The sequence below is a fragment of the Phaethon aethereus genome, assembly GCF_964289735.1.
Source record: "Phaethon aethereus genome assembly, chromosome: 2".
Taxonomy (NCBI): Eukaryota; Metazoa; Chordata; class Aves; order Phaethontiformes; family Phaethontidae; genus Phaethon; species Phaethon aethereus.
In genome coordinates, this window is record NC_138582.1 from 105,165,194 (window position 1) to 105,178,936 (window position 13,743).

At 34.9% G+C, this 13,743-nt stretch overlaps 1 protein-coding gene across 2 annotated transcripts in view; it reads left to right on the plus strand.

Moving 5' to 3' along the window:
* The window catches only part of ATP9B (ATPase phospholipid transporting 9B (putative)), a gene marked incomplete at its 5' end in the record, with an annotated part of 168,300 nt that extends 156,333 nt beyond the window's left edge, over positions 1-11,967 (plus strand). Inside the window, 10 exons of one of the 2 annotated variants that reach the window (XM_081996377.1) lie at positions 1,536-1,625; positions 2,090-2,234; positions 2,566-2,630; positions 3,089-3,244; positions 3,398-3,462; positions 4,675-4,783; positions 7,804-7,861; positions 8,548-8,751; positions 10,833-10,865; positions 11,675-11,967. In XM_081996377.1, coding sequence (XP_081852503.1) covers positions 1,536-1,625; positions 2,090-2,234; positions 2,566-2,630; positions 3,089-3,244; positions 3,398-3,462; positions 4,675-4,783; positions 7,804-7,861; positions 8,548-8,751; positions 10,833-10,865; positions 11,675-11,811 — 1,062 coding nt within the window. In that variant the 3' untranslated portion in view covers positions 11,812-11,967. The remainder of the gene's footprint in view (positions 1-1,535; positions 1,626-2,089; positions 2,235-2,565; positions 2,631-3,088; positions 3,245-3,397; positions 3,463-4,674; positions 4,784-7,803; positions 7,862-8,547; positions 8,752-10,832; positions 10,866-11,674) is intronic. The other variant, XM_081996378.1, reaches the window with a different exon arrangement.
* Positions 11,968-13,743: the final 1,776 nt, after the last annotated feature.

A 13,743-nucleotide genomic window follows, 5' to 3' on the forward strand; every position in this document is an offset into this window, starting at 1 on the left:
TTAAACTAGTTAGAAAATGGTTTTATACAGAATTATTTCTGTGGCTGCATTTGTTGCAAAGAAATAACTACTAGATTAATGTGAGAAAATACCAAGCACTCTAACACTTCTATTTTAGTTACAAATTAGTAAATAAAAAATTATTTACTATTTTGGCTTCCCAAAAAGATGCATTTTGTTTTTAATGCTCTTCCTTTTTATTCTTAGAAGTCTCGGCTTCTTGATTTTGTAATGAAATTAACTGATATATTGTTATAGAGGTATTTACAAACTAAAAAACAAACAAACAAAAACCTCAGATAGGTGAAAGGTAGAACAGAGAGGGCAATTACTGCTCATCAGTGTGTGCCAGCTGCTAACATCTCGTAATCTCCGTAATGCAGAAAGATTATAATGGGCCAATGCAATCTGGGGTTCCTAACAGTTGGCAGACAAAGAGCTTTCTCTTTACATGTTTAATTGTGGGAAAGGAGGAATAAAAATTCCAAATTGTGGCATACGTACGGGTTTTCCTGTTTGCAGGTGCTTTTTAATGTAACTCAAATGTAGAGTTGATGTAGTAGAGCCCATCTGGAGGGAGAAAGGTCTTTGCACTGCCTCTCATTCTGGGTAGTAGTGGACCAAAGAGAAAACTTCATGTTCAGTGTAATTAAGACTTGTATATTTTAAAAGTTATTTAATCCAAGTGCTGCTAGAGCCAAAATTAGACATGTAATCAGGGTATCGTGGTTTATTCTGTGCTTGGAACTTTGTCTTGCATGATAGCTATAAAATACATTGACCTTTTATTGGCGGGGAGGGGGAGGATGGAGGGGTGGAACAAACAAAACTGCCAGTCTTCTCAAAATATGGTTATAATTTGAATTTTTCATGTTCTCTGTTCTAGCTCAAAACCTTCCAAAATCTGTTTGGTAACCTCTGACCATTTTTTGGATTTCAGAGCTGGGCCTTTCTGAAACAATAATTATTTATGATGTAGTTCTTTCGTATTATGCCACTTGATCCTGCTTGCACACTCATGCAAGGTCCAAAAGGATTAGTATGAGTGAGCATATTTATGTGCCTTTTGAAATCAGGTTCTACTCCCCCAAACTGAAGTAACTATTAATATGAACATTTTGCATTATTCTAAGAACATATTTTACTGGTTAATAAATGAATTTTGGGGGGTTTGCGTGGTTGCTTTTTTGGTCTGTTCTTTCTCTATCCCTGCCAAGATGGAAAAACTGAGGTTAGCTTGAACTTCAGATATTTTAATGTCATTAATTCATTAATTTCTTAGCCCTGCTCTACTTTGGTGAAGGAACCAGTTTAGCTGATAACGTAGATTTTCCTTGTTTCAGCATTACTTGTTTGTTCCATAAGGGAAGAACAAGTAATTGTAGTCGCATCCCATGAGTATTGGGCTTGCACTGGGATAAAACACTTGTTGAAGAACCAAGGCCTTCTGGGTATAAGTTCTCAAAACTTGATTTATTTAGGCAGTTTTTTTTAAAGAATATAACAATCTTTGAAGGGAATGTTTTTTATTGAAGGTTACCACTCGAGGAGAGGCTCACTTAGAACTAAATGCCTTTAGGAGGAAGCATGACTGTGCCTTGGTGATATCTGGGGACTCACTTGAGGTAAGAACTTGGTTTCTGTCCAATTACTTTAATTTTTAACATAAGCATACAGATAAATGTATCAATGTCTTCACGCTCTTAAACTTTTTTCCAGTATTTGCCCATACTGAAGTTGTCCTTAGAGATACTTTTGTTTTTCACTGAGTGCTGATTAGAGGATATATGTTCTAGATGGGCAAATGTTACTGATTCTCTGGTCTCCTGTAGGTAACAGAATGGCATTTGTATGCAGCACGCTTTAGTATTGTCTCTTCTCTTAACCCCAAAGTGTGTTGCCTTTCTAAATGAAACACGGTGTCAATTTAAAATAATAAGGCCACAGTCAGGAGAATGTGGCTTTTTTCTCCCAGATGGATGTTGAGCAAGCAAAACTTCATAAAAGAATTCTTTATACTGTGTTTTTGTGTTAGACTACATGTAGTACTGTTTAATTGTAAGTAAATGTGAGTGTATTTTTTCCTCAGGTTTGTCTGAAGTATTATGAGCATGAATTTGTAGAGTTGGCTTGTCAGTGTCCTGCTGTAGTGTGCTGCCGATGTTCTCCCACCCAAAAAGCTCATATCGTGAAACTGTTACAGCACCACACTGGAAAACGCACGTGTGCAATAGGTAACTGTTGGCATGATCTTCATTTGCAGCAGCTAAAATATGTAATAAACTTAAGCAGTAGATGGCACCATTGAGAAATAGTTGAAACAAAACCAGAGCCTTGGTTATCAACAGCCAAGTATTATGTAGCTGTAGCAGAAAATGCCATTCCATGAGAAAGGTGTGGTTATCTTCTTCATTCCACAGGAAAAAGTCTTGATTGCTGAAGTAATTAATCATAATCCATAGATTAATTGTAAGAATTTAAAGGTATATAAGATGTTTCTAAAACACTGTAAGGCCAGGAGAGTAAAACCTCTGAAGAGCTGAATATTGCAGTGATATTTTCCAGGTGATGGAGGAAATGATGTCAGCATGATCCAAGCAGCAGACTGTGGAATTGGAATTGAAGGCAAGGTAATGTTAACAGTTCATTGTCAAATATGTGCCACTTAATAGTATAGTAACATAGGATTGGAAGCTTTATTCTTAAACAGTAGTGAATTGATCATTTATAATTAAAATATACTGTAAGATGATAAAAATACTCTAGTTTTTGAACCAATATTTTCTTTTCTTCTATGTCCTCTGCTTTATCTTTTTAAATACAAAAAGAAAGAGAAGCAGAAAACACTATAGTTATTTCTTTGTAGCATTTACCTGAAAGAAGCAGAATAGGTGATTAAACTTACTTGTTACACCCACTGCATCTTAGAATATGCACAAAAAATTGTCCTTTGTGTCTCGTTGCAGGGTTGATTTCTGAAGCATGAGCAAACTTCACTTTTAAAATTATTTATCGCTCATAATTTTGAAATTTGAAACACATCTTTTACACTGGGTTTCATATTTGGAATATTTTTGTTTTGTTCTAGGAGGGAAAACAAGCTTCCCTAGCAGCTGACTTTTCTATCACACAGTTTAAACACATAGGTAGGCTGCTGATGGTACATGGTCGAAACAGTTACAAAAGATCAGCAGCACTTGGTCAATTTGTCATGCACCGAGGCCTTATTATTTCAACTATGCAGGTATTTACAACTTTGCTTTCTGAATAGTTAAAAACACTGTCTGTCTTTGAAAAGTCATAAAATCTTAATCAACCAGTATTGTTATTTTTTCTTTATTGTAATGTTTTGCATATAGAATTATATTAAACGTATGTAATTATCTGCTTTTTGTAGGCTGTATTTTCATCAGTCTTCTATTTTGCATCTGTTCCCTTGTACCAAGGATTCCTAATGGTAGGGTAAGTCAAAACCAACAGTTACAATATCTGGTAATAAATACAGCGAACTAACTTGTTAAAAAACATCATGTAGCTGGTGTCTGCCACATTTTTCACACACTTATCATTAGTACGCTACCAAAACCTGGAACGAGTCTACAAAGAAAAGCCAAACTAGATTGAATATGCACTCTATGAAGGGGGAAGCCTCATTACCAGCTCTCTGAAGAGAGGGATCTGCATAGCCTTAGAAGAAGATACCATATAACCTTTTGCACGTACAGGGCGAAAACAATAGAGGAAATCTCCCAGACCAGTTTCAGCTGTTACACAAATTGCCATACAAGCCTCAGTGAGAATCACAGATTTTTCTGTTAAAAATGGAGCTGAAGCTACTGACTATGAAATTCCCTTTGAGAGTGCACTACCCAAGTCTGCCACATAGATTTCCATTCAAGTGAATGTATGCAGGATTAGGAGCACCGTGGTCTTGTTGCAGAAGCTGCTTTAGTAATACAGTTTCCCAAGTCATACAGCTGAGGGATATGCATATATTTGTGTTTGTGCCTGCTCTTTGTCCCTTCTGTCCTAAGAGCTTCTTTTTATACTCCTTGTAAACAATAACAACTTAAATCAATCGTAACTTAAATCATAGTTTAATCAAGGTCTGATTATACCAGACTCTGCAGAGGCAAGCAGTAGACCTCTCCAAAATGTTTGTAAATAGTTGTGCTAGGTTCTAGGAAGGTACATACTAAAGTATACTATCTGGCATGTGCACACTGAAATCCAAAGCCACTCACAGAACTGTTAGGACTTTTGTTCATCCACCTGCCTATACCATGATGTCCAGAATATAGTGCTTGTTTTTTGCTCAGGTTTCATGCCATCATCTGTGGATGAATTTAAATGTCAGGTCTTTGAACTGGTTGTCCGAAGTGCAAATGCACAGGGAGTAGGGTAACAGGTGATAAGCTTGGGTGACGTATATAGAAGAAAGAACTGTATTTACTGGTTTTGAATGTATAAAAGCTCTGTAACTTCTCATAACTGGCAGGTCTCAGAAGCACAAGAGCAGGTTGCATGTGTAAAGCTGTATTGGTAAACTGCCTCAGTACTGGGTAGAAGAACCAGTTTAATTCTGCTTACATAAAAAGAATAATTGAACTCAGTAGATGAGTTTAAAATCGTATCATACAAAAGCATCAATTTATGTGCTTTCCTTTCACCTAGGTATGCAACCATATATACTATGTTTCCAGTCTTCTCTCTTGTATTGGATCAGGATGTGAAGCCAGAAATGGCATTACTATATCCAGAACTTTATAAGGATCTCACAAAGGTATGAATGTCCTCAGTGATCAGATATGAACAAATGCTGAAATCTCCAGCATGCAAAACTGGGAATTCTTACAATCATTTTCTTAAGGTATTCCATGCAAGGCAGATGCAAAACTAATGTAATGCAGACTTTTGTACTATGAAAATAATCCATGGTACCAAATGTTCCACTTAGTTTTATTAATACATTTGTTAAGTCAATGATGGTTGGACTGAAGTAATTCAAACATGAAGATGTGTTGATGTAAAAGTTGCTTTCAGTCTGGCCCCAAGATCTCTGATCTGGAGTTATTTATGCTTACTTTTTCAAAGCTCCTTTTTCCTTTTTAAGTGGTAGATTAATTTATAGATTTTTTTTTTTCCCCTAACCCCCTGAAATTACTACTAACCTTTCCAGAAGCTGACTTTCTATAAATAAAAAATACTGATAACTGATATCTCTTAAATGAATCATAGAGTATCTCTAGTTGGAAGGGACCCATAGGGATCATCAAGTCCAACTCCCTGCTCTTTACAGGATTACCTAAAACTAAACCATTTGACTAAGAGCACCATCCAGACACTCCTTGAACTCTGACAGGCTTTGGAGCCATGACCACTTCCCTGGGGAGCCTGTTCCATCATCTCATCTGTAGATACCACTTTCTGTGTGTTTGCACATACCTGCAAACAATGAAAGTGTATAATTTCTTTACCTGCAAAAGTGAAACATACCTCAAGATTCTGTTTTCGTAAGTTTTTTCAAAAGTACTTCTGGTCCACTTTAAACTGTCAGCTAGAAAAGTTATGATGCAAGGCAGAAGCAGATAGTCTTTTTAGGGATAGTAGATTCTTTGAAGATGTGTCTAAAAGCTCAAAAGTAGACTGTAGTCAAAGAAGGTCCAAACTTTACAGGGTCTTTGTCTTTTTAATTGTACTAAATTAGCTATGTTAGCCTGGGAGGATTCTTTCTTATCTTCTGGAGATCTTGATTCTTTCTGCTCTTCAGAATCTTTAAAGTTTCTTTGTGAGATTTCAGCCTATGATTAATCTCAAAAAGCATGGCGTTACACCTGCTAAAGGCAGCAGTCAGCTTGCCTGTGGAAACCTGTTGATGGTTCTTGGAAGCATCTTACTTCCAAAGATAGAAGTTAACCTGTACTCAGAAACTGCCCAGGATGGGTAGATGAATACAGGCTAAGTTTTTTGTTTAGGCTTAAATGACAGTTCTTGGAGATGCTGAATCACTGGCTTTCCCAGCTTATGTTGCACCTTTATGAATATTAAATAAGTAGAACCCAAATATTTCTCTTCAGAAGAAAAAAAAAAAGAGAATGTGGAGAAACTAGAGAGTACAGTTCAGTGCATTGTGTGGGGCAGATGATGATCAGTGAATGATTATGGATGAGTAGTACAAGTTATTTATGTGCTACATTTGACTTCACTATTACAAGGTAATCTTATTGTGAGTGTTTATTACAACAATTTATGATCATGCTGCCTTAGTCATGACACTATGAAGCCTACATATTTCTGCGCATCATTTTTCAAATTATGGACTCTAAATGCAAATCTTTACCAATACTATTCAGCTAGTGTTATTCAAACACGTGTTGACATGGACTATAATTGTAGTCCTAGGAATTGGTTTCTTTTCTGGGATATGCTAGTGATTAAAATGCTTTTTAGATTTTTAAGAGAGTAAGATACATTGGCACAAAGTCGTTGACGGGCTTTTGCTCTGGTGCAAGAAGAGGAGAAAATTAACAAGGTTCAGAGAGGCAGGTGTGGCAACATACCCTGGAGGACACGCTGATTCAGTATTACTGTTACTGTGGCTCCTATGGAGTTATAGCTAGAAAAGCTGATGAAAATTTGAAAGGAAGTACAAGTAAAAGGGCTCCCTGCATTCATCTGAAAATGATTCACAGCCTGTTGTGCAGTATTCCCTAGAGGCTCAGGAGTGACTTAACACCTTCTAGTTCCATAAAGGTGAACCAAAACTCAAGCTCATTCTTATTTCACAGATCTCGCTAATTGGGAACTATGGTCGAAGGTTGAGGCAGTGTCCAGTACTCAAAGGAAAATGAGTAGGCACTCACAGAAGGAAAAAAATCTAATGTTTCTTTGTGCTTGTATGAGAATTTTTTCCCATGTGTTCAGTCTGTCACCAACATTTTAGACTGTATACAGAATTATGAAAATGTCTTCAGTACCTTGCCATGAACTCTATTCAAGAACATGTTTTAGCCTATACTGAAGTAATAGAGTTAATTCATCATTTTCTACAGCAGAAGCACATTTCCTTGAAAAGTGCTGATTCGTCCCTGTTGCAGAGTGATCACTTCTTTTGTGCCAAAATGGCAGCTTTGTTTCCCTTTTTATCTTTTTAAATGTGTATCCTTTCAACTCAGCAATTCTAACATATTTAATCAGTACCTTCACAGAATGCAAGTCATATGCACATGTACAGCATTTATTCTTTGGTTTATGCGTATGTTCCAATCTGTAACATTCACAATCACAAGATTTAAAATGTATTTGGTAATATTACTTGCTGAAAACTGATAATAGTCATATGTTTATTCTATGAATGCAAATAGACAGTTTATCAAACATTTAGAAGTGACTAGTAACTACAGTTTTGCTTGAGGTTTAAATCAGTAGGTACACAATGCTATTTTTCTTGAAGACTACATTTTACAAAACAGTCATAGAAATATTTTAAATAAAAAAAAACCAAACTAATTTTACTGTATTGTCCCTCTGAAAACTAGCCAGAGCATTGCAAGGTAAAGTATCTTTGCTGTTTAAGGCATTAACTGTCCTACCCCCAAATTTAGACTTTGTGCAATTTCTATACAAATTTGCAATGAAGAATCATAAAAACAAGTAGAAGCTTTTTAGCCTATATCACTTCAGAGATTGCTTATTTTACTTGTAAAATGCCTCTCTAGTGATTAACTACTAAAAACATATGAACTGAGTAGATTTTTTTTTTTTAAAGTTGTGTTTAACTCTCCTCTCACTTGTTTCCCTTAGGGAAGATCTTTGTCATTTAAGACCTTCCTCATCTGGGTTTTAATCAGTATTTACCAAGGTAGGAGAGAGTCTTAATTTTACTGAACTGAGAATTTTTTGTCTGTTATTAGCAATATTGTTTTTCAGCTGCAGGTTGAGTTCCCAAAGCTTAACATTTCATCAGCAGTTATATGTATTGCTTTCTGTTTATCTCGTAAATCGATATTCCTGCAGTGTGCCAGGCCTATTCAAAACATGTGTGGATTGGTATTTTTATTGATGCATGTCGCCTAAAAAGGACATGCTTTTAATTAAATGCTAATCCAGAAAAATTTTAATGAGTGCTTATCACATTGCATATATTTACACAGTAGTTTTCTTTCATGGAATGACAGAAGTACCTGTTGAAGAAATCTGAATTATGTAATCAGTTAAAAGTAATTACTCTTTCAACAATATCTCATTTATTTGTAGCACTTGACAAAATGAGGCTAATTAACAGTTCATCAGATATATTGCATTAAAAGGCGTTTAATTTTCTAATAGTTTTATTTCTTTACAGCTTTACTTTGGTTGTTTTATTTCACATGCACAAAGTGCAGTAAATATCATTTCTGTTCTTTTAGAAAGATCAATGTTGTTACCTTATAAGAAAAAATTACTGGGCAAGTTTTCATAATCAGATGTTCAGTGTGCAGTTGTAAAAACTAGTACACTTGAAATTTCATTGCTCGGTGTATTGTTAACTTTATGTGCCTTTCCTAGGTGGTATTCTGATGTATGGAGCCCTGCTGCTTTTTGAGTCTGAATTTGTACATGTTGTTGCCATTTCCTTCACTGCCCTAATCTTCACTGAGCTCTTGATGGTTGCACTGACCATACGAACATGGCACTGGTTAATGGTGGTGGCTGAATTCCTCAGTCTTGGCTGCTATGTGGCCTCTCTTGCGTTTCTAAATGAATACTTTGGTGAGTGATAGTAAAAGTATTTTAGCAAAGAACTGTGCTTTATATTTTGAATATTTTTCCTTTTTTTTTATTAAGAAGAGGTGATGTTATGCTTTGTGAAATACAGCTTTCTCCATAAGAAATCTGAGTTGAAATTAGCCTTAATTAATGTTGCGTTAAAATATGCTCTTATCCTTTTCTCCTACAGTTTGACAATCTTTATTCCTGTTAGTATGTTTTATTCTAGATGATAAACTTCACTCAAACCACGCAAGCTTTTCCCATCCTTGATCTAATCTTGACAGTCCCAACTGCATTACTCAAATTGGCTTTGAGATTTGCACTATTGAAATTGATATGATTTTAAAAAATCAGGGTCTTTCACTTAGTTGGTGAATTACTTTGTATGCCAGACCAAGTGGACCTCGTTAGATCTAACCCACAAGCTTAAAAGAGCTGAAGTATTGCTAGAGTGTGAGGCAGAAGTCTGTTAGGATAGATATTAAGAATCATTGTTACATAATTATATTAAGCTTATATTAAGCTTGCTTTGCTTTAAATTGCAGTATGCCATACTGTATCTTAAGGTTCCAATAGGTCATAGTTCACAACATGAAAGAACATATTTTAACTGCAAATCTTAGCAGTCAAGGATCTGAGCATCAAAATAATACATATTTATTTTTATATCAAATTATCCTTCAGTAAAAACAACCATCTCAGTCTTATTGTGATTTTACAAATGTAACTTTTTACAGAAATATATGTAGAACAATTTTGATTATACCTCACAAGGGGTAGAATCCAGCTCCTTCTCTCTCTGTTTTCCAGGAGCTGATGAGTAAGGAGTTGCCCTTCTTCAGTTGTCACTTCTCATAGCAGAATTAAATGTTACATGGTAGTTTCTAGGAGTTTCGTAGTTCTGCTTTCACACTCTCGTGTCCCGAGTGTTCAACACTAGGGTAGTGTATTTACATTACATAATTATTTCTTTCAATCAGTAAATGCTCCACTGCCTGTCCCAGGTGTTCTGTTACTTCCCAGATCTCCCAGGGGTCAAATTTTAATGAAGAAATAAACCCTGCTGGGCTTGGCACTTGTATTGTACATTATTTCAGGTTTGCCAGAGTACCTTTTTCCTTTCTCTGATGCTGATGCACAGGCTGTTTAATAGAGATTTTGGGGTTGATTCCTGAATCTCCACAGCCAGATCACAAATGAAAGGAACAAGCAAGAACAGATACAGGTACTGGCTCTTTAGTCCAAACTTACAGGAACTCAGTAAAGCAGAACTTGCTGCTTCACCTTTGTAAGTCTTTAGTATTGATGGCAGACAGTCCTTCCATCCATTGTAGGTGGTGTTCAGTGAGAAGCACCTTTAGGTGGTGTTCACAGATGTGTAAAAACTGCAGGGACTTAGAAACTGTTTCACAAACGAACATGCAATGATGCTACGTATAAGCAAGAGTCAGTTCTCACCAAGAACTGATAACATAAGTATGACAGGGCATAGAAGGACAAAAATATTTTATACTGCTCTACAGTTCTGACTCGTGGAAGTAAATCAGGTTTTTAGGTTTCCAAATTAATTGCACACAATGACCTTATTGGGCATGTCACTATGATATGTTACATAGGCTTTTAGTATGTCTAAGCAGGCTTAGCCTAAAACTGTAAAGCAAGTTTACACATTGAAATCTAATACACAAAGTATTCTTAAGGAATAAAGTTGGATCAGTAAAGCATTTCTGTACTGCATTTTCTGAAGTGGATTTTCGTTCACATTAAAACAGTTCTGGTCAAGTTGTTTGTGCAGTAAATTATACCCTAAAGTCAAATGTAAGAAAACTGTCTACCTACTTACAATCTTAAAACGTGATCCAATATAAAATGTCTATATTTTCTAAATGTTTTGGTTTGATTGCTGTTTAAAATATTCTGATTGTCATGTGAAAGACAAAAAATATTCTAGTTAATGCTACTAACATCTTTTTAGTTTCCTTTCTGTGTAGCTAACCTGTTTTTTTCGGTTTTTTTCACATAACTTTAGTATTTTCTGTAAATCTATCCTTTCATTTTCATTCTCCCTCTTTGTGAAACAGGTATAGGCAGAGTGTCTTTTGGAGCTTTCTTAGGTAGGTGAAGTTTAACTTTACTTGAATTTTTTTTTTTTAAGTCTTTAAAAATGCATTAGAGAGTAGTAAATTTGTACACATTTGTAAATAATGGAAAAAAGAAAAAAAAAACCAAACCCATTCTTCAGGTTACCTGGGTTCTGGGATCATTCCATGATCATTAAGTATGACCTGACCATTGCAAACATAGTAAAAAAATTTTAGTAGTGAGTGTAGGGTGTCACCATTCTTGTTAATGTTTGTCATAAAAAATAGTTTTTCACTATAGCTTGTGGCAATATCACTGCATTGTTTTCCCTTTAAATTTTTGGCCTCTATTCAATCTCTAAGATTAAGAATCATTCAGTCTAGTTGTTGTGACTGTTTCAGAGAAAAATAATCTGAATATATGGAATAAAGGATCCAAAATGGTAGCAGAATTTCTGGCTGGGAACTTGTATTATAGTGGGTAAGAATCATTCTTGCTAGTAGAAAAATAGGCTGGCTTAACTTTTTATTATGAGACAGTCTCACTTTGCTTTTAAACTGAGATTCTGTTTTCCCCTAAAATTATTTTGTGTCGCAAAAGAGTGTAAGGACCATAAAGAAACTCTGAAGTTCCTATCTAAAGAAAATAGTTGGCAAAAACAAAATGTTGAGGTTAACTTTCTCTTTCTGTTGTTTTGTTGCCTTTTTTTTTTTCTAATTTTGTGCATGGTCTTGTTTGCATAAGCAAACAATTAAGAGTGTTTTATTGACTTTGCAGTATGGAAGTTCCAGTTTCCATGTTAATCAACTCCCATAACTTTTTTCCTTTTTTATTTCTGTAGATGTTGCCTTTATCACAACTGTGACCTTCCTGTGGAAAGTGTCAGCAATCACTGTTGTAAGCTGTCTTCCACTTTACATTCTCAAGTACTTGAAGCGCAAATTTTCTCCTCCAAGTTACTCCAAGCTTACCTCATAAAAGTAATTATATTCCTATGGTTTTTCACTCACACCGGTCTGCCAATTGCACATTCACTGTGCTTTAGTGTCTATGGATTTATGTTGGACTGAAATAAGTAAAAAAATCAAAAGTGATCGAGTGAATAGAGCACAAAAAGAGGAGGAAACATCTGACAGGTACAATAACACAGAAGTACTCTAACAAGACTATCAGAGAAAAACTAAATTTTCTTCATGATGATTTTTACTTTCAGTTGCTGTGATTATAAAATAAAACTGAATTATCTTTGATTTGACAGTGCTTCTGAATGGTTTCATTGCTACTGTAACTGTTCTGATCTTCTGCAAGTTGAACTGAAAGTTTCATTATTTATTACATAACTTCCCTTCTTTAATTATTACATAACTTCCTAATTCAAGCCCTTTCCTTTAATGTTTATATATGGAAAAGTTCATTCATCCATACTTACTATAACAAACCGAATACCTGTAAATGCCCGTGTCTGTATTAGCAGCTAACTACTACTCCTCATCAGACATTGAGTAATATGCACTATTTGAATTATGTACAGATGTCTGCATAGCACAGTATTATTTTAGGAGCTGTTGTCCTATTCTGTACTCTCCATTTCTGGCACCAATAAATATTACAGATCTGTGATGTTGACAGCAGTTCTTTAAATGCACATTACAGCCAGGTTGCACAAAAGCTGTTCAAAAATTAAATGATAAATTCTGTACATAATTCCACTGTACCTGTTGATCTGTACAGATATCAAAGACATAGCTGCTCAGTAAATATGTTTTAAAATTCTTATTAATTTTGTATTTGTAAAACTGCAAATAGTGTCAAAGTACATTTCTATATACGAGAAGTCAAGTAAACCTTGTATTAGCTAATATGTTTAAATTGCCTTGTAATCTGTTTACTTAGGTTACTCAGGTAAAAGAAAATAGGACAAACACATGAACGTTATGGTAGGAAAACCTATCATCTTCCAAGTTGTAAATGTTACGTTTTTATAACTTAGTTTGGGTGCAACCTTGATTTAAAAAAAAAAAAATCAAAACATTTTTGCTTGATGTAAACTGTCAAAGTTGAGTATCTCAGCTGAGTTATGACACTTTACAGCGGTTGAAGATTTGTTCCAGAAACTCATATATTCTGATACAATCTGAAGGGTCCAAATCTTGCATGCTGTGCTGGAAGGTAGGATATATTATTTTAGATTTCCATTGTGATATAACTTTTCTTTCTCAAGAAGTACGTATAACGAATTTGGTTATAGGTAATAGTCTATTAATAGTCTATTATGTGTAATAGTCTATTCTTTCCACTATTAATAGACTATTAATAGTGGAAAGAAACACCATAATTGTCCATGTTTTATTTAGTAAATATTTATGTGTGTGTTTTTTAAAAACAGTTAATATGGATGTCATTTTTATGTTTGACAGTATGCCTTTGCAACATAATTCCTTGTTTAGTCTCTTGTAACTTTGCCCTTACGCCGTAATTACATTGGATGAGTAATATTTAAGTGATAAATATAACTACTTCCTGGGAGAGCAGAGGAAACTGCTGCAGAGCTATTTGGACTCCACTCCATTAATTTTTATTTTGAAAGTTTTTCTTACTACCTATTTATCTGCTTGTTTTGGGTTTTTGTTGGGTTTTTTTATTATTTTCATTTCTCACTATAAAAGCAATAAAGCCTGATTTCTACCAAATATTATTAATGGCATATGTATTAACTGAACTACTGAAGTAGTGCTTCTTTTAGTTACACAACATTGCAGATTAGTTTGCTCTGTCCTTCTGTAAACTTACTTCTGTAAAAACCCCACAAGATGTCACTGTTCTTGCATACTAGCAAAAGCCTTTCTTCGTTTTATGTGGTTTTAGCAAGATACTCTTGATTTATATTTTTAGTTTAGTCCTGTGATATTT